The sequence below is a fragment of the Prionailurus bengalensis genome, chromosome B1 (assembly GCF_016509475.1).
Source record: "Prionailurus bengalensis isolate Pbe53 chromosome B1, Fcat_Pben_1.1_paternal_pri, whole genome shotgun sequence".
Taxonomy (NCBI): domain Eukaryota; kingdom Metazoa; phylum Chordata; class Mammalia; order Carnivora; family Felidae; genus Prionailurus; species Prionailurus bengalensis.
The window spans coordinates 119943479-119967500 of record NC_057344.1 but is presented as its reverse complement, the minus strand read 5'-3'; the positions used below and the strand labels follow the sequence as shown (position 1 = coordinate 119967500).

The following is a 24022-nucleotide window of genomic DNA, read 5'->3' as shown; positions in this document are numbered from 1 at the left end:
ATGCCCTTCTTTTTCTTGGTTTAATCCTAACTTAGGTTGTACACATTCTCCATTAGCTTCTTAAGAAAAGATGTACAAAATGTGTATTTTCTGAGACCTTTTAGGTTTGAAAATAACTTTATTCTAGCCCCATAATTAACTTACAGGTTGGCTTATTCAGAATTCTAAATTACAATTAATTTTTCATCAGAATTTTCAAGCACTGCTCTATTATTCTTTTGTTTGCAGAGTTGCTACTGAGAAGTGCAGCACATTAACCTTTGTGTACATCACATGAAACCTGTTTTTTTTCTCTCCATAAACTTGTACAATCTACTCTTTGTTTCTGAAGAAGTCCAGAAATCTGTGTGGGGTCCCCTTAAGCATTTTATACTTACAGCAATCTTAATAAGATACCCAAGAGCCACATGTGATTAGCACTGACACACTGCACTATCAAACTGACCATGCAGCCCTACAGCAACCACTGTGAAAAACAAAACAAAGTACAGCTATAATAAAAAGATGTGCTAATAGTGATATAAATAATTATGACAATGATAAAAGATAACACAACTGTGCATGTATATGTGCCAAGTGAGTTTAGTTGCTTTATATGTTTTAATCCACTAAATTTCTACATACAGTACAACCTTAAGAGGTAGGTTCTATCTATCTATCTATCTATCTATCTATCTATCTATCTATCTATCCATCCATCCATCTATATTTCTTAAACTAGCTTAAAACATTTTTTTTAATGTTTACTTATTTTTGAGAAAGAGACAGAGAGACAAGAGTGTGAGCAGGGGAGGGGCAGAGAGAAAGAGAGACAGAATCTGAAGCAGGCTCCAGGCTCTGAGCTGTCAGCACAGAGACCGACGTGGGGCTCGAACTCACGAACCGCGAGATCATGACCTGAGCCAAAGTTGGACACTTAATTGACTGGGTCACCCAGGCACCCCAATACTATCTACATTTTGAAAGGTTACATAATTTACCTTGGCAGAGCCAGAATTCTAGTCCAAACAGTCCAGTTCCAGAGTCAGTGGTCTTAACTGTTATGATATACTACCTTCCAGTAGTAAGGGGCAGAGGGTTTTTTTTTTTTTAATTTTTTTAAATGTTTATTTATTTTTGAGACAATGCGAGAGACAGAGTACAAGCAGCAGAGGGGCAGACAGAGGGAGACACAGAATCCGAAGCGGGATCCAGGCTCTGAGCTGTCGTCGGATGCTTAACTGACTGAGCCACTCAGGCACCCCTAATGGCAGAGGTTTTTTTGTTGTTTGTTATATTGCTTTTATTATTTTTTTTCAAGTTTATTTATTTTGAGAGAGAGAGAGGAGAGAGAGGGAAAGAGAATCCCAAGTAGGGGATCTGACATGGGGCTTGATCTCATGAAAAGTGAGATCATAACCTGAGTGAAACCATGAGTTGGATGCTTAATGGACTGAGCCACCCAGGCACTCCTTAAATTTATTATTATTATTATTATTATTATTTTAGAGAGGGAGAGAGAATGCAAGCAGGGAGAGAGAGTCAGAAAGAGAGAGAATCCCAAATAGGCTCCACATTCAGCACAGAGCCCGATGCAGGGCTTGATTCCACTACCCTGGGATCATGACCTGAGCCGAAATCAAGAGTGACTCTCAACTGACTGGGCCAACCCAGGGCGCGCTGTTATACTGCTTTTAAATATATTTTCTTGACAAAATAAAAAGTTGGGGAACCTACATTTTCGCAATTCAAAAACTTAATAGTTGGTGAAATCTAAAGGCCTGAAGATCATCAGGTTCTGTGGCCAGTAGAGATCAAGAAAAATGAAAATCTGAGGAAATAACTGATGAAGCAAAATCTTGGAGGATGAGCTCCAGAACACAGGGTGCAGAAGACTAGGAGAGAAGGGCTGACGCTAGTTATAGGAGGAATTATAGCTATCTTCAGAGGTGCTGGTGAGGAGAGCTTATCTGTTAACTAGAATTCAAGGTCATCGAAGCTCAAAATAAGTCTGGTAGTAATAATTAGAAAGCTTAATAAATAAATAATGTAAAATAGTGAAGATTTGGAGGAATGGAAAAAGTAAATCCAGGAATGGACTAACAGACTAGAATAACAGAGATGGTTTCAACACTAAATATCTTTAAGTCAAAGAATAAGTTTCATAGGAGTAAGGGAGTAGAAGATGTATAAACAAATATACAAGGTTGTGGTCAGAAGGTAGTATTTCTGAACTTAAGATCTCAAAGCCAGAGTAAAGACTCATTCATTGATGATGATACTAACCATTCATTATACACACAAAACAATTATACCTAGTCATAACAACCATTAATAAATATCCTATTACAGGGGTGCATGGGTGGCTCTGTTGGTTAAGCATTTGACTCTTGGTTTTGACTCAGGTCATAATCTCATGGTTCATCATGGTTCACAATCTCATGGTTCAAGCCCTACATCAGGTTCTGTGTTGTCAGTGTGGAGCCTGCTTGGGATTCTCTCTTTCCCTCTCTCTCTGCCCCTCCCCAACTTGTGTACATACACACTCTCTCTTTTTCAAAATAAACTTAAAGTATAAATGAAACAAGATTTAAATTTTATTTTTCAAGATTTAGATGTATTTTTTAAAAAAACGTTTACGTTTGAGAGAGAGAGTGTGTGCACACGCATAGGAGTTGGGGAAGGGAAGAGAGAGAGAGAGAGGGACACACAGAATCTGAAGCAGACTGCAGGCTCTGAGCTGTCAGCATAGAGCCCAATGTAGGGCTTGAACTCACAAACTGCAAGATCATGACCTGAGCCAAAACTGGATGCTCAACTGACTGAGCCACCCAAGTGTCCCTAAATTTATTTATTTTTTTTAATGTTTATTTATTTATTTTGAGACAGCGAGAGAGAGCATGCACACGTGCCAACTGGCGACAGAGAATCCCAAGGAGGTCTGAACTGTGGGGCCGGATCCCATCAACTGTGATCATGACCCGAGCCAAAATTAAGAGTCAGACATTTAACCTACTGTGCCACCCAGGAGTCCCATAAGATTAAAATTTTGTTTAATGTTTATTTTTGAGAGAGAGAAAGAGAGAGACAGAGCGTGAGAGGTGGAAGGGCAGAGAGAGGAGTCACAGAATCCAAAGCAGGCTCCAGGCTCTGAGCTTTCAGCACAGAGCCTGATGTGGGGCTTGAACTCACAGACTGTGAGATCATGACTTGAGCTGAAGTCAGACGCTTAACCGACTGAGCCACCCAGGTGCCCCAAGATTTAAATTTTAAGGTAAAAAGAATCTAAGAAACTATTCCCTATAATACACAGTAAGAATTTTATTGATTCGGTTAGGAACTATCTCCTTTTATACATGAATGTAGTTCATGTAATGCATCTTCTCTAAATTTTAAGATGAAAGAAAGAAAGAAAGGAAGAAGAAAGAAAAAAAAGAGGCAGGAAGGAAGGAAGGAGGAAGGAAAAAGGAAGGAAGAAGAAAGGAAGATCAATGGATGAGAGACTTCTACTTACTATATTTCTTCTACTTGGAAATAGCAAATCAGCTATCTACATCAACTGCTCAGGGAACCCAGTCACAGAAGAACTACATACTGTATAATTCCTTTTATATGAAGTTAAAGAACATTCAAAGCAAGGCAGAATAGCGGCGGTGGCAGCAGCGGCGGTGGTGGTGGTGGTGGTAGGGGGACCAACCATGGTTGGAAAGGACCAAAAGAAGCTCTATTGCTTAGGTGTTGGACACATTATTCTCTATATATTTATCTGTGCAGTGGTCACACCAAATTGCACCTTCGGCACCTCAGCATTTTACTATGCTGTATGTCTTAAATGAAGTATTTATTTTTTAATTCCTTTAAAGAAAAACTTCAGAAGCCTAAAGAATCTCACTCAACACAGCTTGTTTTGCCCTTGTCAAAAACCACAAAGCCTTTAATTGAGAAACAAATATTTAGTGGCTGTCTCCAAGCCTTTCCTCCCTTCATTTCCCTCACTCCCAACACACTCCTACCGCAATCATCTCCCCAAGGGTATTTCTACATATGATCAGCAGAGATTATTAAAGATAACCCCTAACAGAACAGTCCAGAGGACAAGGATGTTTGAGAATATTAAATTCAGAATAAACAAACTTCAGGGTCCTTCTTTCACTAAACCAAAAGTAAGTTCCCAAAAAGAAATGGAAAGGAAATCCTAATGTAAACAACCTTTTGATCATCACTTTGTATATAACCTTCTATATTGCTCTAGCTCATGAACCTGTATCTAAGCATTTTCATAGAATTTCCAATGTAATTGGATTTTGAACAAGGTAAAACAATAGAAAATTGGTTTATCTAGATCTGAATTCAACTAACTCTCATACGGTTATTTATTTTTTTTTAGTGAAAACCCATCACAGATATTAAAAATCAAAGAGTCTAGAGAACGAAAAGTTACTTTAAAAAATGGCTTCCTTTCCTCACTTTAAAATGAAAATAACAAGGGGAAAAATAAAGAATAAAACGTATTTATTACAACTAGCTGTTAACATTAAGTCACACAAAACGAAATACCGGACCATGATCAGTTCGTTGGTATTATATGTTAATAGTCAGGTGGAGCTCAGAACTGTACGGAGGCACCTTATTAAGATATCACACCACATACACAACACGCAGTCACCAAAGGCATTACTAGGGATATTTCACTTTGGTAAAAATAGGAAACAAAGTCATGCCAATGCAGGTGTTGCAAGGAAGTGAAGCGGTCTCCTTCCATTCTTCAGTTTTTAAAAAGATATTAATAAAAATAAAATCTAAAGATCTTCACGGATACTTTAGCTTATAGTAGAAATCCTGCACCATGAAAGTCGCTTTAAAGGTTTATATTCCTTTACACTTTCCTAGTTTTAGTTAACCGAAAAAAGAACTGATCATCTGCAGAAGGAAATGAAAGTATCGAAAGAAGGAATATCACGGGTCCTATCTAAGCTGCAAAAACAAAACCAAACCAAACCCTCAGGGTTGCACAAAACTGCCGAGTGGCAAAGCTTAATTTAAGCAGTTCGTAGCTCAGGTATTTTAACTTAAAAACAAAAACAAAAACAAAAACCTGGCTTGCAGGGGCGAGGGAACGGAATTGGGCACCGCAGGGTAGACGGGGAGGGTGCTCTTAGAGGAGTATGCAATGCTAGGGCCAAGGTACCCAACCAGTTCCAGGAAGAAGGGGTCGTGACGAGAGCGGCCGAAGTAAAAAGCGACGAGAGGAGCAACTCACTTTTGAAAGGCACTTTCCGGTTACAAAGCACTCTCACATGCTTTACCTCATCGCACACAGTATCCTTTCTCCTGGCTTCCACCGTCTACAGATGTGAAGGGCCCAGCGTGTACGCAGGCCCTCTTTAAAACCGTGTTTCCACGGAGGGCGGCCCTACTCATCCATTCCCGCGGCTCCGCACCTCGCGGCCGCGCGCGCCCCCTCGGCGTCCGCGGGGCGCGCACGTCACTCGCCCGCTGCCAATCGGCGCCCAGCAGGTCACCTCTCCCCCGTGGGCCCCCAGCGCCGCCCCCTCCTGCAGGCCGCGGGACCCAGGCCTCAACGCCCGCCGGCCGCTTCTCCTCTCGGCGCAGGCGCGGCAGCTTGGCCGGAGAGCGGCGCGGTCTCAGAGGGGAGTGGACGCTGCTCGCGAGGATGGTGCTGGAGAGCGTGGCCCGTATCGTGAAGGTGCAGCTCCCCGCCTATCTAAAGCGGCTCCCTGTCCCCGAGAGCATTACCGGGTTCGCCCGTCTCACAGGTAACCCTCGCCTTCAGTCAGTCCCTGTCCTTGCAAGTTTCTCAAGGTGGGAGTCGGGGGTGGTCTAAACATCCTCGGGCTAAGGGACGGGGCGGGGCTTGGCGAGTGGCACGTTACCCCGTGACCCTGCGCGCAGAGGGCGGGGGCGAGCGCTGGCGCAGCCGCCGTGGAGCGCGAGTGATTCCTCCTGTGGGTTCTTGGGGGCTTCCGTCCTTCCGTCCTTGTCCTGGTGGCTCTGCGGTGTTCTTCTGTGACGGGGGACCAGGGTTTTGCAGAGGAGGTGCTGAATTTGTGGCGGGCCCATATTTTTCATCTCCATCGGTCACTGCAGTGTGCTTTTTATTTTAAAGTCATAGCTATCTAAGGTGCTGTGAATTAGGCATTTCCAGCTCTCGGCGCTGTTTTACCCACAGCTTGTGTGTGCGTGGGAGAGAAACAGGCACGCAATATGTGTATGGCAGTTTTATTTGGTAACAAAATTGGAGAGTAGCCTCCATTCCCATAGGGAAGACTTGAACTACCCCGGGGCATTTTAGGCCAACTCCGTTACTATGGGCCTGGAGGCAACTTGAGGAAAGATCAGTTAGCCAAAAGGGGTTCAAAGGCTAGTATGATGGACCAGATTTTAGAAAGTGAAATTTAATGAATATATATAACTTTCTGTACTTAGATCCCTCCTGTACAAGAAAAGAACCCACAGTTCAGGATTTCACATCAAAAGGACGAAAATTTCTAGAATGCAGTCAACACTTGGGAGACATTGTTGGGAGTGTTACTTTGTAAGTGGAATAGTTGTAAACCAGACTGAGACTGATCAGGGTGGTGAGAGAAAAAAACAAAAACCATATTGATTCGGCAAACTTTGAACTCATACGTCTTCAATGTCAGGGAATGAAACATGATTCATGAAGACAATTTTGAGATAGAGTTGTTTAGCCTAGAGCAGTCTGGAGTTTTATGGTAGCTGAAGGTTTACTGGTGGAAGAATAACATTTATTCTGTGTAGACCAAAAGACAGAACTAGGACCAAATCGGTGAAGATTATTGGGAGATGAATTTCACCTCCTAATACAGGGAAGGTTTTTGTTTGGTTGTTTTTTAAGAGAATACTATCCCTAAAAAAGGATAGTATTAAAAAAATGAGGTAGTCCAGTAATAGATTTAGATGGGGTGAACTGGGTGACATTCCAAATCTAGAGATTGTTTGAATTACGGTTTGATCGGAAGCATATTTTTTTTTTTTTAGGTTTATTTCAAGGGGGAGAGGGAAGGGGAAAGAGAACCAGAAGCAGGATCCACACTGACCTTAGCCAGATGTGGGGCTTGAACTCACAAACTGTGAGATCATGACCTGAGCCAAAGTGGGATGCTTAACTACTTAACCAACTGAAGCACCCAGGTGCCCCTGAAAGCATGTAATTAAATAGAAAGTATAGTAACCGAATAATTAACGGTTATTAAGAAGAAATATCTAAACATCGAAAGCCGCATAAAACTAACATAAAGTGAAAAAATGTGTCAAATCAAGTATTTATAAACATCAAAGTCTTCTTTTGATCCTATTCTGATGGATTTTCGTCAGTTATATACAATTTTGGCTTTTTTAAACCCTTTATCATTGCTTTTACTTTAGAACTTTATATATTTTAACGTGTTCTTCATCTTCTTTCTAACAACTGTATAGTTTTCTTTTAGAGTAACATCATGGTAGGCTTAACCATTCCCCTGCAGTTGGAAATTTGGAATGTTTGCGTGTATATATATTTTATTTGTAATATTCAGTGGTTAAGTAGCCCTATACCAATTGTTAGTTTTTCTCCTTTTATTATACCCTTGAATGCATTCACCAAAGTAGTAATAAAGAATATGATCATTTTGTGACATTTGGTTTTATATTAGTTTCAATTTTTTGTGAATAGAATATAGTTGGAGCAGATAGAAAGTATGATGTTTTATTTAGTGGCTAGATTTTAGAAGTTTTCTTTGTTTTTATTTTTGCCTTAAAGATTTCCACTGTCAACAAATATTTAACTTCTATTAAAGGCATTAAGGAAACTCAAACCTTTTCCCCCTTAAATCAATAATACATAGTAACTTCTTCAAAGCTGTTAAATATTTAAAGTGAGGACTGATTCTCAGAAATAGTGATAACTCTGATAAGTATCTTAAAAACATATATTTAAGTTCCATTACAATGTGTCTACACTTTAGTTCTCATTGTATTGTTTATTAGGAAACATTAACATGTTTGTAATAATTGCTCTATGAAAAATTGAGATGGTCTGTTTCATACTGGATGGTGACAATATAATAGTTGCAGAATCTGTTTTGGAGCACTATGGAAGAAAATTTCCAATGACCAATTTCTACTCTGAGTCTCCCCTTCAGAGTAGATTTTAGTAGCTAATTACATCTGTCTTGATTGAGCTACTTACAGAATCCATACTTAGACTTCTGTTGAGTCAAAAACCTGAAAGGTAACTTTTCAGCAATTGTTAAAATGTCTAGGAGACCAGGGGTGCCTTGGTGGCTTAGTCAGTTGAGTGTCGGACTTCGGCTCAGGTCATAAGCTCACGATTGGTGGGTTCGAGCCCTACATCGGGCTCTGTGCTGACAGCTCTGAGCCTGGAGCCTGCTTGGGATTCTGTGTCTCCCTCTCTCTCTCTGACCCTCCCCCACTCACACTCTGTCTCTCTCAAAAATAAATAAACATTAAAATTAAAAAAAAAAATGTCTAGGAGACCAAAAGTGTTTGCATTTTCTATCTGTGAAAACTAGAGCAAACAAAGTTACAGTTTATATTATTTTTGCCTGTTTTTTCTTCCCTATTTAGATCTAGTGGTTTTTTAAAGCAATAGACTGTCTCATGATGACTCTGCATTCTTAGTAAACACTTGGAGATCCTTAATCACCATACACTATTTACAGACAGTCCTTATCTATCAGAAACAACTTATCTATTTTTATTTAGGCCACATTTTTAACAGTGAGGCTTTTAAAGTAAGTTTGTATATTGCTTGGAAGTACAGTCTATTCCAATACTTTGACCTTTAAAAAAAACTTTCCCTGTTGTGTAAACTTTTAAAGCATGACAACAACAATAAAATCTTCCTATTCGAAAGCCAGAAACAGTTTGCTTCTGGATTTAAAAGCTTGCTATGAAACTTTGAACATGTAGCTTTGCCCTTCTTGACCCTGTTTGGTTCTTTGAAAAATAATGGTTTTGCTCCTAAAGACAAGGCAATGACTCCCAAGACCATCATAATATTCTTTCCAGAGTAACACAAACATGTCAGAGCTGACAGCATCAAAAGCATTAGCTCTGTTTATCCAGAAAGGGCCACTTTTGAACAAAGAATTTAGAAGTGGAGCAGAGTTGAAAACCTATATCCACAAGAACACTTCTACAAGCATGTTTTATAGTAGCCTTATTTATAATAGTTCCAAACTGGAAGCAATCCGAATATCTGACAACAGGAGAGTGGATAAACAAATTATAGTATACTCAAAGTGGAATACTGGTTAGCAATAAAAAGGAATGAATTACTGTTCCACTGGATGAATCTCAAAAACTTTATGTTGAGTGAAAAAGCTTTAGTGATAGACATCAGTGGTGGAAGGATAGACTAGAAAGGGCAGAAGAATACTTTCTTGGGTGATGGAGGATTTTGCATGTTTTTACATATTTTCAGTAGAGGCTGCTGGGGTATATTTGTCACAACTGAGAGCTAAACACCTGAGATCTGTTTATTTTCTTGTATGTAAAATGTATCTCTTTTTTTTTTTTTAAAGAAATGAACCAAAGGTGAGGTTTCTCAGTAGGAATGTATAAGAAATAATTAAGTTCAAAGTAGAAAGTTGCATTTATTAATAATAACGTAAATAATAAAAGTTATTTCTAAAAGATTAAAGAATTTTATTTTAGAAAACTGTTTTTGAGAATTTGGGAAGATATTTACATAGTTACTATAAGTTACAAAAGTTTTTTCCCCTTTTCCTAGTTAGACCAACTATATTTAAAAGTTAGTGTAATTAAAGATTTAAAGATTATACTAGGCTTTGTGGGGAACAATTTCAGCCTCATTAAAACATTTTCTGCCATCTAACTACCTTGCAGTGTAAATTTTCTCAGGTCATCAGGTATTTATTGAGGACTTGGTCCAGGAAATGTTCTGGACACTGAGACACTGTTCTATTCATAATAATGAATGTAAAAAAGATTTTTAAATTGATCATTAATTTCATTCTATTGGATTTTGGTCCTGAACAGTCTGTATTAGGTTTTGAGTGGTAATAGTAAAACCATCCATTGAAAAGATTTTACTTTTCTCTTTTTGCAGTCCAGAAATAGAAATCATTTCTGTGTCTTAACCTATAAACGGTACACAAGAAAATCTGTTATTAAAGTATCAGCAGCCAAGTTGTCAATATTATTTTTATAGTATCATTACATGCCACATTTTGAGAAGGGAAAAAATTCTGTCCCAGTTTCTTAGAATATAGTTCCTCATCGAGAGCCATGTGTATCTATATTGTACTTTTACAAATGTTTTTATCATAGTATTTGATTATATATCTTGGTCAGGAATAGGGTGTAATAGGTAGCCTTTTTTTTTTTTAAAGTTTATTTTCAGAGAGAGTGTATGCAAGTGGGGGAGGGGCACAGAGAGAGGGAGAGAGAGAATCTTAAGCAGGCTCAATTCCCAGCGCAGAGCCCTACATGGGGTTCAGTCTCATGACAGCAAGATCATGACCTGAGCCGAAATCAACAGTCTGATGCTTAACCAGCTGAGCCCAGGAGCCCCTGTAGCCTGTCTTGAATCTGCCCTGTCTTAAGCCACATTCTGTTTCTCTAAGGAGATACTATACCTTCTTTTAACAGCATTTAAACTTTAAAAAAATTTATGTTAAAATTGCTTGCTACTCAGGTTGCTTTGAAATGTTCTTTTCTGTGTATGTTTTGTTTGTCTGATGGTACTGGTTCTTTTACTCTACCTTCTTAGTCCATTTGTTGTTTGTCTTAATAGTGGGAAATAGAATATTGCAAAATGCATATTAGAATCCTGCTTGGTATTTTAGTATTAGTGTGGTTTTTTTTAATGTTTTATTAATTATTTTTGAGAGAGAGACAGAGACAGAACATGAGCGGGCAAGGGACAGAGAGAGAATGAGACACAGAATCTGAAGCAGGCTCTAGGCTCTGAGCTGTCAGTACAGAGCCTGACGTGGGGCTTGAACTCACAGATGGCGAGATCACGAACTGAGCCAAAGTCAGATGCTTAACTGACTCAGCCACCCAGGCGCCCCTAATTTTTGTTTTTAACTTAGAAACAGGTGATTAAAAAAAATTGGAAATAGGAGAAATTCACTGGTAGAGGAAGAAAATCTTTCTGAAGTGAAAAATTTGAAGTAAAGGAAAAAATTTAAGGAAATTCAAGCCTTTTACATTCAAATGAATAATCAAAATGTTGCCTAACTGGGTACATTTTTAGTGGATTGAATGTTGAGGTCAGCCATGTCCTTGATTTAATTACAGCCAAAAATACTTACCCCACCCCATAACCCCTGATCTTCTCTCACACTGTTATCTTCTACTCTTGGCTTGTCTACTTTTTTTATTTAAAAACTTTTTTTTAATTTTTTTTTTTTTTGAGAGAGACAGAGCACAAGCAGGGGAGGGGCAGAGAGAGAGGGAGACACAGAATCTGAAGCAGGCTCCAGGCTCTGAGCTGTCAGCACAGAGCCCGACGTGGGGCTCGAACTCATGAACCGTGAGATTGTGACCTGAGCCAGAGTCTGACACTTAGCAGACTGAGCCACCCAGGTGCTCCCTGGCTTGTCTACTTGATAATTTTTCACATATGCACCTCCTTACCCTAAATGAAACAAAGCTATCCCTTAGTAAACCACTTCCCCTGTAGGTCTCTCAGTGATATCTTTTCTTTATCTTTCTTGTCTTTCTGGAAGAGCAGAGAGAGTTGGCTTTTTTTTTTTTTAATGTTTATTTTTGAGAGAGCGAGAGAGAGAGAGAGGTAGGGGTAGAGAGAGGGAGACAGAATCCCAGGCAGGCTGCATGTTGTCAGCGCAGAGCATGACATGGGGCTCAATCCCACAAACTGTGAGATCATGACCTGAGCTGAAATCAGGAGTTGGATGCTTAACCAACTGAGCCACCCAGGTGCCCCAAGAGATGGCATCTTTTAGGCTCTGAAGAGCAACTTCCACATTAGACTATTTCACTGTTTCAAAGAAAGCTATGACTTATGCAATCCTTCAGTATTCCTAATTTTTTGCTGTTAACTGTTGACCTTTAGTTTCTCCCTTATATTCTTTAAGGAATATTTTCCTTCATATTTTTCCCTTTCTTCTACAACACTGCACTGGTCTCTTGCTGCTTAAAACTGCCCTTGTTATGTTCTGTTTTGTTTTGTTTTTGAATTAGAGACCAGCATCTCCATTCATCCAGATAATGAAACCAGAAATCTGGGAATCATGAAGGACCCTCACTTCTTCCATTTATGCTCCATACTTGATCACTCACCCAATCCTATTGATTTTACTACTTGAGTTAGTGGTTCTTAAGTTTCAAGGTATGTCAAGATTGATCACAGACCTGCTCTGTGATCCCAGTAAAAGCATCAGACTGTCTCCTCAAAAAATGCATGCACACATACACCGTTCAGGCAGTTTTGGGGGTTCCATTTCCTCTGCTTTACTGGCTACTGCCTTAGTTTAAACTTGCATTATTTTGGGGGGAATTATTTCAGTGGAATTCTAACAGATTGTCTTGCCTCTTGCCCTCCCACTAACATCCCTCTCTGCCCTTCCCTCTGTCTCTCCACTAGTCCATCGTCCATCTGATACCTTAATTCCATCTGATTTCATAAATGAACAGCTTTCCAGTTACATTAATATGCAGTGATATTCTTAATATCGGTGGTTTACCTTTTATGTACAGGGTAGATTATTACCTACCTATTGATTTTTATCATCTGGCACCTGACCACTTCTACAGTCCCTCTCCTATTTCATCATATTCCAGCAATATTGTTGTGCTTACTTCCCCCAACTTTTCATGCACATTGTATCTCTGTGCCTTTGTTTATGCTGTTTCTTCTGTGTGAAAGGTAGCTCCCCCTCCCATAAGCCTATGGACTCCTATAGTCTTTTTTAAAAAATTTTTCTTTGATGTTTATTTATTTTTGAGAGAGAGAGAATGCACGCAAGTGGGAAAGGGGGGAAAGACGGAGACACAGAATCCAAAGCAGGCTCCAGGCTCTGAGCGGTCAGCATGGTGGACTCCTATAGTCTTATTCATCTTTCAGAAACCTGGTTAGGTGCCAACCTCTATGTAAAGCCTTTGCTCATCCCTGCAGAGTTAATCATGTCTTCTGTATTGCTTATTTATAATTGCACATACCATACAGTACTTAATTCTTTTCTTATAGATCTGTAGTCCATACTAGGTGAAAAGCTTCTTCGGGGTAGGAACTGTGTCTTGTAATTTTTGTATCTTCACCTGTCTTATCACCTGATCTGTCTATGAGGTTTTATATTTCTTGAGGGTGCTTAAAGTTTTTTTCTTAAATATTTTAAACAGAATTCTTATCTGTCACCTTACACTGTTATCATTCATAGGCCTTGAATAAAGGCAAACAAGTGCATACCTAGTAGGAGTTATCTTAGGGGCGCCTGGGTGGCTCAGTCGGTTGAGCGTCCGACTTCGGCTCAGGTCATGATCTCACGGTCCGTGAGTTCGAGCCCCGCGTCGGGCTCTGTGCTGACAGCTCGGAGCCCGGAGCCTGTTTCAGATTCTGTGTCTCCCTCTCTCTCTGACCCTCCCCTGTTCATGCTCTGTCTCTCTCTGTCTCAAAAATAAATAAACATTAAAAAAAATTTAAAAAAAATGTCAGTGTAATGGAGTACAGACTCAATTCAGTTAAAATTAATTGAAGTCTTGGTTTATATAAGTCTCTGTTAGAGGACAGGGAGTTGGGGAGGAGACAGATATTTACATAACTGTAGTTTCAGGGCAGAATGTATTAGTAGCTTTCTTTCACATAGTGTTCTGTAGTTTTTCTAGTGGTTTCCAACTTCATTCGCTCCGCCCAACAATCCTGTAAAGTTGGAAGCTTCTTTTACATGTACTCTTGTGCCTTGAAAGTTTTTTTCTCAAGTCTTTGAGCCCCCCACCTTCTTGTCTTTAGGTCTTGACTTAAAGATCTTTTTTTCCTTCCTGACTTCCTTACCGAAAGTTGGAGTCAACCTATCCTGCTTGGTCCTTAGGATAATCTTTTTCTTTCTTTTATCATTCTGTTTGTTTCCTTCATAGCTCTTATTATAATCTAAAATTATCTTGGGGCATGTGGATGGGTCAGTCAGTTAAGCATCCAACTCTTGATTTCTGCACAGGTGATGATCTCCCAGTTGGTGATATCAAGCCCCACATTGCATCAGGCTCTGTGCTGACAGCGCGGAACCTGCTTGGGATTTTCTTTCTCTCTCTCCCTCTCTCTCTCTCTCTTTCTCTTGCACGTGTACTTGCAATAAATAAATAAACATTAAAAATTAAAATTTTTTTCTTTAATAGTTAAGTGTAAGAACAATTATATTATAGTCTTACCAAGAGAAGGACAGATGAAATTTTAAATTTGTTGGATTTTATTTATCATGATTGAGAACTAGACTGGATTTATTGTCCTGGACTAAACCTGCTTAAGGAGCTGCAGTTTACTCACATGAAAATGGGAATAATAATGGTACCCTCCAAATACAGCTGTTTTAAGCTAACACAGCTTAACAGAGTTAAATAAGATAATACAGTGGTACTCTTAGCATAGTCTATTACTAACATTAATTAGCATGCCTTGGCACATCTTTAGTTTTTCTCTCTTTCTTGACTAAGCGATTTTTACATAGTGCTGAGCAAGATATCAGGTAAGTACTCAGTGAAGATTGTCAAATGATCACATTTAAGAACAGAAAGGATTCTCTACAGAGCCCCGAAGAGGGAGGGCACTAGCCAACATTTGATGAGTGCATGCTGAAATGTTTATCTTGGTTTCCTTATGTGTTTGTCTTCATAGACATAGGGACCATTTTATTTATATTAATTTCCCTGACCCTGCCCTCCAAGAAGGTACTGAGTGCTCCACAAGGCATTTAATGAACACTTAGGGAGTAAGAGGTATCTAATAATGAGAACATTCAGTGTATGAAAATTTTAATTAGTTCTTTAAAATAGTAGCTTTTAGATAACATTTCTTTAGGAATTACTATGTCTTACCAAAAATGTAAATTAAAGCATTGAAGACATGTTCTGGCTGAAATTCTAAATCAACGGTAAAATATTCTTGGGTATTCCAGGGTGCCTGGGTGGCTCAGTTGGTTGAGCATCCAACTTCAGCGCAAGTCATGATCTTGTGGTCCATGAGTTCAAGCCCCACATCAGGTTCTATGCTGAAAGCTCAGAGCTGCTTCAGATTCTGTGTCTCCCTCTCTCTTCTCCACCTCTCATGCTTTGTCTCTCCCTCTCAAAAATAAATAAACATTAAAAAAATATTCTTGGGTATTCTGTTGTATGATTTTAGACATGGTGGAAATGTTTTCTAAACCTATAAAATATATCACACATTGAACTTTGTTTGTAATTATGATGATTGTTATTCCTGAAATAAAAATAAAGATAAACACAAATATACTTGGTGTTCTCATTATTAGATACCTCTTATTACCTAAGTGTTCATTAAATGCCTTGTGGAGCACTCAGTACTGTCTTGGAGGGCGGGTCAGGGATAATGAAATAGGATACTTGATATAAGATACATTTCTCAAAACTTTGTGTTCCAGTGTCACAACTCTTCAGTTAGCTCACAAATCAGAGTGGTCTTAGATATAGGTGGCTTGACTTTGTTATTTATTCGTAGACTTATAGGTAAGAAATTAATGTGAGAAGTAAAGAATAGGTAAAGAATAAACTTAAGCATGACACGTGCTGTTTGAGTTCTATTACAAGAGTGCTGCAGGCTGTTAAATCTGTACGTGTTTAGTTTCAGAATGGCTTCGGTTATTGCCTTTCCTTGGTGTACTTGCACTACTTGGCTACCTTGCAGTTCGTCCATTCCTCCCGAAGAAGAAACAACAGAAGGATAGCTTGATTAATCTTAAAATACAAAAGGAAAATCCCAAAGTGGTGAATGAAATAAACATTGAAGATTTGTGTCTCACTAAAGCAGCTTATTGTAGGTGTTGGCGTTCTAAGACGGTAAGATGTCCACTTGCACGTACTCTGAAGCTTTGTGCAGTTAGAATTGTTCTGCTTTTTAAATCCTTAGTTTTGAGGTTCTGTGAGATGAAAGATTTTTCCACAGTAATCAGTACTGAAAATTTATATTCCTAAATTAAAGTTTGCATTTTATGGTGGATACTTACCTACATTAGAAAAGGAAGAATAGAAATCTGATGTTTTCAAAACTGATGTCTGCCCCTTACAGTATGACTTCGGTTGGGCAGGTTACTGAATCTTTAATCTCTGATGTTTTAGGTTTTTGTTTTTTTGTTTTCTGATAATATATCAATATCACAGACATTTTTTAGGATTTAGTAGATGCTATGTGTACGGGGCCTTATATATAGATGAGCTAATAAATGGCAGCTATAATTATGGATGATTTTTAATGTGGAAATAATAAAAACAAGTATGGAGTGATGAGTATTATAAGTAGCTGGTGAGATCTGTTTTCTTCAAGTACTTTGATCATAGGTTATTTGAAGTTTTAAGCATAGTAATGTTCATCACAACATTTATTGTAATAGCAAAGTTTTGGAAATAATCTAGGTGTCCGATAATGGGAATGTGATTAAAGAATGGTATAATACAAATTATGGAATATTAGGAAGCCATTACAAGTAATGTTTTTAAAGAATATTTTAATGACAGGAGAGCATGATGTAATTAATAAAAGCACAGTACAGTATGATCCCAATTTTGTTTTTTAAAAAAGAAATGCACATAGTAAATGCAGAGGAAAAATTATATAAAAATCTTAATTATTGTTACTTATGAGTGAATATTTTAAAATTCATTTTAAAATTTTTTCAAAAATTTTACAATATGTGTGAGTTTCATGGTAAGAAAACATGAAATAATGTATTTTGAATTTAAATTACAGTTGACCCTTGAACAACATGGAGGTTGGGGCACCAACCACCGGCACAGTCAAATCTGGGTATAACTTTTGACTCCCCCCAAAACTTATTAGCTTACTGTCGGCCAGAAGCCTTACTAATGACATAAACAGTCAACATTTATCTTCCATGTTAGATATATTACATACTTTATTCTTACAATGAAGCTAGAGAAGAAATGTTAGTAAGAAAACAATAAAGAAGAGAAAATTCATTTACAGTACTATACTGTCTTTATCAAAAAAGAAAAAAATCCACAGTTAAGTAGACCCACACAGTTCTAACCTGTGTTGTTCAAGGGTCAACTGTACATTCTTTTCAAATTTAAGTAAGTGAAGAGGTGAGCTCTAATTTGGAGCTCCACAGAAAACAAGAGATTATTTTGATCCCCCCTTTAAGCCTGTTTTATTGACTCTTGGAATAACCAATCCAAAGCTTTTTATTTAAAATATCTATCAAATAATAAATTAACTGTTTAAAGTTGTTAGATTTGCTGTGATATTGGAATGCAGTTGGGTTACGTGTAGAATATACATTACTTAGGAAAGCTGTCTGGTGATTTGTTTTTCAAAGTAATGTGCTTTCTTTATAAGAACATTTCACAAATATTTCTACTTATTGAATCATTTTTAAAATAATACTTGTAATTCTTTTTCCTTTCTAGTTTCCTGCCTGTGATGGTTCACATAATAAACACAATGAGTTAACAGGAGATAATGTGGGTCCACTAATACTGAAGAAGAAAGAAGTATAATAGTAATGAATTAGGATTGAGTTCAGTTGTGTTCTGTAAAATCTCCTAATAATACTTTTTCATTCTTTGTGTATAGAAGATCTTTCAAATGGTGGTCTTAATTATTGCTATTGGTTGAGTAATTATTTCTACCAATTTATTTTCTTGCTACACTACTGTTTATATTTGATACTTTGTATATTCAAACAATCATTTATATAGAAATTAAATTGTACAACCCTTTCATTCTTACTTCAAAGATTTAATGTTATTGTCCTAAATAAATCAACACTCTTGGTTTTAATTGAGAAAAATCTAAGTTTTTGGCAGTGTGTCCAAAGCTATTCCTTTGAATATCAATATTTTCAATAGAATCTACACTTAGAAATTTTCTCTGTGCACTATTAAATATATTGTTTTCCAGTCCTCTTCTGTGATTTTTCCTCTTTGGCCTTCCACACTCTGTTCTTTTTAGATCAGTAAGAAACATGTTGCTCTCAAGAATTACTTGAGTTTTCAAAGAGAGAAATGCTTTGCTTTTATAAAGATTGTGTCTAATAAGTGTGAATATCCCAGTTTCAGAAAAGACTTGAACTGGATAAAGAAAGTTCCAAAAAGGAACAGTTATTTACATTATAAAAAATGTGCTTACTTTACAAAAGTCTTGTTTGTGTCTGTTTAGGTGTGTGTTTTGTATATGTATCTTGAACTCTTTGACTCAATGACAGGATGGGATGGGGTGGCAAGAATACTTATACTAAACTGATGAGCTGGTGCAATTTGGAGGTCAGTTAGAAATAAACACAAAGCATATCTGAATTCATAGTAAAATGATAAACACTTCAGTGTTCAAAATGGTATACATTTTTCTCTTCAAACAGTCTAAGCCAATAAAACATAAAACACAAAAAGTTTGCAAAATAAACTTACTGAAGAATCTTTAAAACTTTTGTAATTTTTCAGCCTAAGAGTCTATTTTGTTTTATTGTATATTACAGTTCTTCTATTAATAGCTATCCTTAAGTCTATTAAAGGTACAGTCCTGTCAGTTTACTGTGTCTTTTTTATATACAAAGATATGCTAATAGGTAGCACATGTATGTACGTGACATTGCACTAAGTCTGGTACCTAGATTTGTAATTTATTACTTGTAACGTCAGTAGATTCTATTGTGTGATCTTGCCTCTGTGACCAACAGCAGGAATTTTAAAACCTTTTTTTTTTAAGTTTTATTTTTATTTATTTTGAGAGAGAGACCGAGAGAGAGAGAGAGAGAGAGAGAGAGAGAGAGAGAGAGAGAGAGAGTGAACAGGAGAGGGGCAGAGAGGGAGGGAGAATTCTAAGCAGACTTCTTGGTATCAGCACATAGCCCCACGCGGGGCTCAAACCCAGAAACCGCGAGATCATGACCTGAACTGAAATCAAGAATCGGACGCTCAACTGACAGAGCCATCCTGGCTCCCCAAAAGCAGGAGTTTTAAAGTTAGGGTTAGAAATGTAGTTGTGGTTTTGAACAGTTTTACAAGGTATGTGTCCAAAATTGTTAATCTTTCCTCATGTGTGAAGAGGGAGAAGTCTACCACTGCCGTCACTATGGCTCTGGGTGTTCTTTCCTAAAACCTTCTCTTCAACATTCTTCAGGGGCTTCACTGTCAAAGTAAACAATTATTTCTCCATAGATGATCACAAGATTTTGGGAAAAATCTTCCTTACCAAAAGTTTGAATATCCATGATCTGTGGCCGTGAAATGCTTTTCTTTAAAATAATTTACTGCAGCACAGCAACATGTATATTCTAGTGGTTCCCATACTTAAAGTTTCCTAAAAATGTGGAGACTAAAATGAAATGATCAACTTTAAGTTTTGTCAGCTAAATGTATATAAAGAATTGAAAACTAATTATCTCATAGAAGGTAATTTTAACACCCCAAAAGTATGAGAGCTATACTCAGAATAGTTTGTGCTCCCCACATTTTTAAAGAGCTATGTCCAAATATTTTCCTACGTGTGCAAATTTTTCAAAAGGGGCTGAGGCTGGTAGCAAGCTGTTTTTTTAATGACTCCCTTTACATAAGCATTATTATCAGTTGCCATCACTTCCTCTTGTAAATTTATAGAATTCCATCATGTCTGTTTTAAAAGATGAATATCTGATAACCAACTGCTTCTGAATTGTTACAACAGAAGACAACAGCTCTTGAAATACATACCTTGGTTTTCTAGAACTTTAAAGAAAAAACTCTCATTGTCACGTGATTGTTTTGAGGCTTGCTTCTCCTTACTCGTTGCCTTACTCAGCAAATGAGCACACCATTACATAAATATCAGGTATCCAAAACTGTTGAGCAGGCTTGAGGTATTAATGATTCATTCATATGGGTAATTAAGCAAGTGGTATTATGAAAGCACATGACAGTTCAACTTTGAGTTCAATGCCTCATATGATGATTCATTAAATTGCTTTTGTATTTTGTAACCTAATTTGTTAATAAGTTGATGGGAAGCTACGTAAGCCAGTTGCTGATCTATATAGTTCTGCCTTCCTTATTGTGATTCATATAGTTTTCCATTAGAAACATGCTATCAGACTCTCCCTCTGCAAAGAGAGTTTTAAAATCTGCTGCTCAATAGGGTTCTTAAATTATGGTGGATATTTTATTAACTACCTACTAGAAACATCTAAGAATTGAGTGCCTCACAATAAAGAAGAATGAAATCTTGCCATTTGCAACTACATGGATGGAACTGGAGGGTATTATGCTAAGCAAAATTAGTAAGTCAGAGAAAGACACACATATGACTTCACTCATATGAGGACTTTTAAGATACAAAACAGATGAACATAAGGGAAGGGAAGCAAAAATAATATAAAAACAGGGAGAGGGACAAAACATAAGAGACTCAAATACGGAGAGCAAGCAGAAGGTTACTGAGGGGTTGTGGTGGGGGGGGATGGGCTAAATGGAGAAGGGGCATTAAGGAATCTACTGAAATCATTGTTGCACTATATGCTAACTAACTTGGATGTAAATTTAAAAAATAATTAAAAAAAAAAAGACTTGAGTGCCTCAGGTCTCCATCTTCAGAGTCTGCTTATTACTTCACAACTAATTCTAGTAAGTTTGGTTATCTGACTTATGCTCCTGAAAAAAATCGCAAGTATCAACAGGGTCCTGCTAGTGTCAGGTAAACAATAAAATGTAACAGCTGATAGCAGGGGGAGGAAACTAAAAAGTAAATTTAATGTGAACATTAAAAGTATAGCAGCTTAAAATTTAACATAGGATCCTGCACACTCGTCCCTGAGAGCATCCCTGTCATCAACTTAATCCAAGTAATGTTACTGATGAATTCGAATCAAGATGGGTAGTATGTGGCATTTAAGAAGGCAGGATATGTGTTGCATTTTGTGATACCAGTTTCCACTTCAAATAGTTAAAAGTTTAGCACTTTGAGTGGTATATCCAGGTGGGAAATTTATGCAGAAAATACCTTGACTCTCTTTTTGATATTTGGAGAGTTCTCATGGGAAGTTTTTCCATTTAATTGAAAGATTTTTCAAGTTTAATGACTGTAATTCACTACATAATTTAATTTGTTAAAGTATGAGGAAAATTAAAGGAACATGGTTTGTCTTGCTAGCCAGGGAATCCCTTTGCATCAGAGGCTGGACTGTAGAAGACTCAATGGCTGTTTTGTTTTGTTTTGTTTTAGCTATACTGCATCATCTGAAGTTGTGATTTAGTTTGTGATGATCTTTTCCTGGAAGCTCACTTTATCTTACATTGTTCAGATAGTGAAAATTTTTTTAAAAATTTTTTTAACGTTTATTCATTTTTGAGAGACAGAGACAGAGCATGAGTGGGGAAGGGGCAGAGAGAGAGGGAGACACAGAATCTGAAGCAGGCTACAGGCTCCGAGCCATCAGCACGGAGCCTGATGCGGGGCTCGAACCCATGAACTGCGAGATCGTGACCTGAGCCAAAGTCGGACGCTCAGCCGACTGAGCCACCCAGGCGCCCCCAGATAGTGAAATTTTTTATCTTCTGGAGAAATCCAGTTTAGTAGAGTCATGTTCTAGCAAGCAGTATTTTAATATAAAAAGTAGAAAATCCATATTGTAAGCAATTGTATTATGTCATTTTATATTAGGTATGATCTTGAAGGACATTGAAAATCTGTTCAGAGAGGCATACCTATGTTGTTAGTCAGAGATGACATCACCCACTAATTGTCCTTTGGTTTAAATATTTGCTTATAAAAAGAGTGTATCTGTGACTCTATTCTCTATTGTCAAATTCAATATTTACTGTTGTCCAATAGATCAGCCACAATGTTAGCAAATTCCTGATCTCTATTATAAGGCTGTAATTTCCCAAAACGATATAGAAATGGGGAAAAGGGTAGTAAATTGCATAATTACGGAGATGAACCCTGTACTAGAGGGAAAATAAAAAATGTCAAGAAATAATTCACTAAATTTTTGAATTTCCTGTAATTTTCCATTAGTATCTGTCATACATTCCTCTGCCTCATAACACTGAAGATAGGGATCAACACCACCCATTCAACAGATTTAAGGAACTCAAAAACTTAGGGGCACCTGGGTGGCTCAGTCAACTAAGCGTCCGACTTCGGCTCAAGTAATGATCTCGTGGTCCGTGGTTTCGAGCCCCATGTCAGGCTCTGTGCTGACAGCTTAAAGCCTGGAACTTGCTTTGGATTCTTTGTCTCTCTCTCTCTCTCTCTGCCCCTCCCCCATTCATGCTCTGTCACTCTCTTTCAAAAATGAATAAATGTTAAAAGAAAAAACCCTCAAAACTTAGAAGTACAGTCTTCAATTATCTTGAATGCTGCCAAGCAGCGAAATAAGATGAAGATCTAGAAAGATGTTCACTTTAAAATGCTGCATACAGGGGCATCTGGGTGGCTCAGTCGGTTGAGTGTCAGACTTCCACTCAGGTCATGATCTCATGGTCCGTGAGTTCTAGCCCGGCCTCTGGCTCTGTGCTGTCAGTTCAGGGCCTGGAGATTGTGACCCATTCTATCTCCCTCTCTCTGTGCCCCTCCCCCACTCAACGCTCTATCTCTATCAAAAAATGAATAAACGTTAAAAAAAATGCTGCATACAGCTGTATAAGCAACACATTGGAAAACCTAGAGGAAATGGATAATTTCCTAGAAAAACATAAATGACCAAAAGCACCCAAGATGAAATTTAAATGTTAGTAGATTAATTATCAAATGAGAGCATAAAAGTGAGGCTTTTAAATTTTATTTATTATATTTTTTGAGTTTTTAAGAGCACACAGGCACATGCACACAAGCAGGGGGAGGGCAGAAAGAGGGAGAGAATCTTAAGCAGGCTCTGCACAGTGGATCTCACAACTGTAAGATCATGACCTGAGCCAAAATCCAGAGTCTGTCACTTAACTGACAGACTGCCAGGCACCCCAAAAGTGAGGTTTTTAAAAAGGAGAGTTTTGGGGCACCTGGGTGGCTCAGGTCATGATCTTGCGGTTGTGAGTTAGAGCCCCGCATTGGGCTCTGTGCTGACAGCTCAGAGCCTGGAGCCTGCTTTGGATTCTGTGTCTCCCTCTCTTTCTGCCCCTCCCCTGCTCATGCTCTGTCTCTCTCTGTCTCAGAAATAAATAAACATTTAAAAAATTTTTCTTTAAATAAAAAGAGTTTTTTTAATTTTTGAAATGTTTATTATATTTATTTGGGGAGAAAGTGTGAGGGAGGGGCAGAAAGAGAGGGAAAGAGAGAATCCCAAGTAGACTCTGTGCTGTGAGCATGGAGGCCAACACAGGACTCGATCCCCCAACCCTGGGATCATGACCTGATTCAAAATAAAGAGGTGGCTACTCAACTGAATGAGCCACCCAGGCGCCCTTCTTAGTACTTTTTAAATTATGGACTTAAAAACTCACTTTAGGAGTGTTTGGGTGAATCAGTCAGCATTTCTATGTAGTAGTGGTAAAAAGCAAGATGCAATATAGCATGTTTTATCCATCTTTGTGTGTATGTATGTATATATACACTCTTATTTGGGGTCATGTATATGTATATAATTTTTCATAAGATCTTATGAGCATGGAGAAAAATGGGGATAAAATCTTCTAATGAGGGTGACATTTTTTGTCTGGAGAGGGTAGGTGGAGTAAAGATGGGAATCTGAGTGGGAGAAAGGAGAAGATGAGCAAAAAAGGGAAAGTAAAGTATTAAATTCCATGTATGATATCCCATTTTGAATTATGTAAATTACACATGTGTATATTGATATAAGAAAATGTAAAATATTAATTGGAACTGATAACATGAAGGTCATTGATGACCTTACCT

The 24022-nt window shown here is 37.9% G+C and overlaps 1 protein-coding gene and 1 long non-coding RNA gene across 3 annotated transcripts in view; one reads left to right on the top strand and one right to left on the bottom strand.

Moving 5' to 3' along the window:
• The window catches only part of LOC122477954, a 38401-nt gene extending 32970 nt beyond the window's left edge, over window positions 1-5431 (bottom strand). For both annotated transcript variants that reach the window (XR_006295799.1, XR_006295798.1), the window contains exon 1: window positions 5240-5431. This is a non-coding gene — a long non-coding RNA (uncharacterized LOC122477954). The remainder of the gene's footprint in view (window positions 1-5239) is intronic.
• A 217-nt stretch (window positions 5432-5648) lies between these two features.
• Window positions 5649-18332, top strand: CISD2 (CDGSH iron sulfur domain 2). The gene is made up of 3 exons (XM_043571498.1): window positions 5649-5756; window positions 15806-16020; window positions 17608-18332. The coding sequence occupies exons 1-3, from the start codon at window positions 5654-5656 to the stop codon at window positions 17695-17697; spliced, it is 408 nt and encodes a 135-aa protein (XP_043427433.1). The 5' UTR covers window positions 5649-5653; the 3' UTR covers window positions 17698-18332.
• The last annotated feature ends 5690 nt before the right edge of the window (window positions 18333-24022 follow it).

Coding starts and splice junctions, on each gene's coding strand:
- CISD2 (XM_043571498.1), top strand. CDS start 5,654: ATGGTGCTGGAGAGCGTGGCCCGTATCGTGAAGGTGCAGCTCCCCGCC. Junction 5,757..15,805: donor CGGGTTCGCCCGTCTCACAG/GTAACCCTCGCC, acceptor GTACGTGTTTAG/TTTCAGAATGGCTTCGGTTA. Junction 16,021..17,607: donor GGTGTTGGCGTTCTAAGACG/GTAAGATGTCCA, acceptor TTTCCTTTCTAG/TTTCCTGCCTGTGATGGTTC.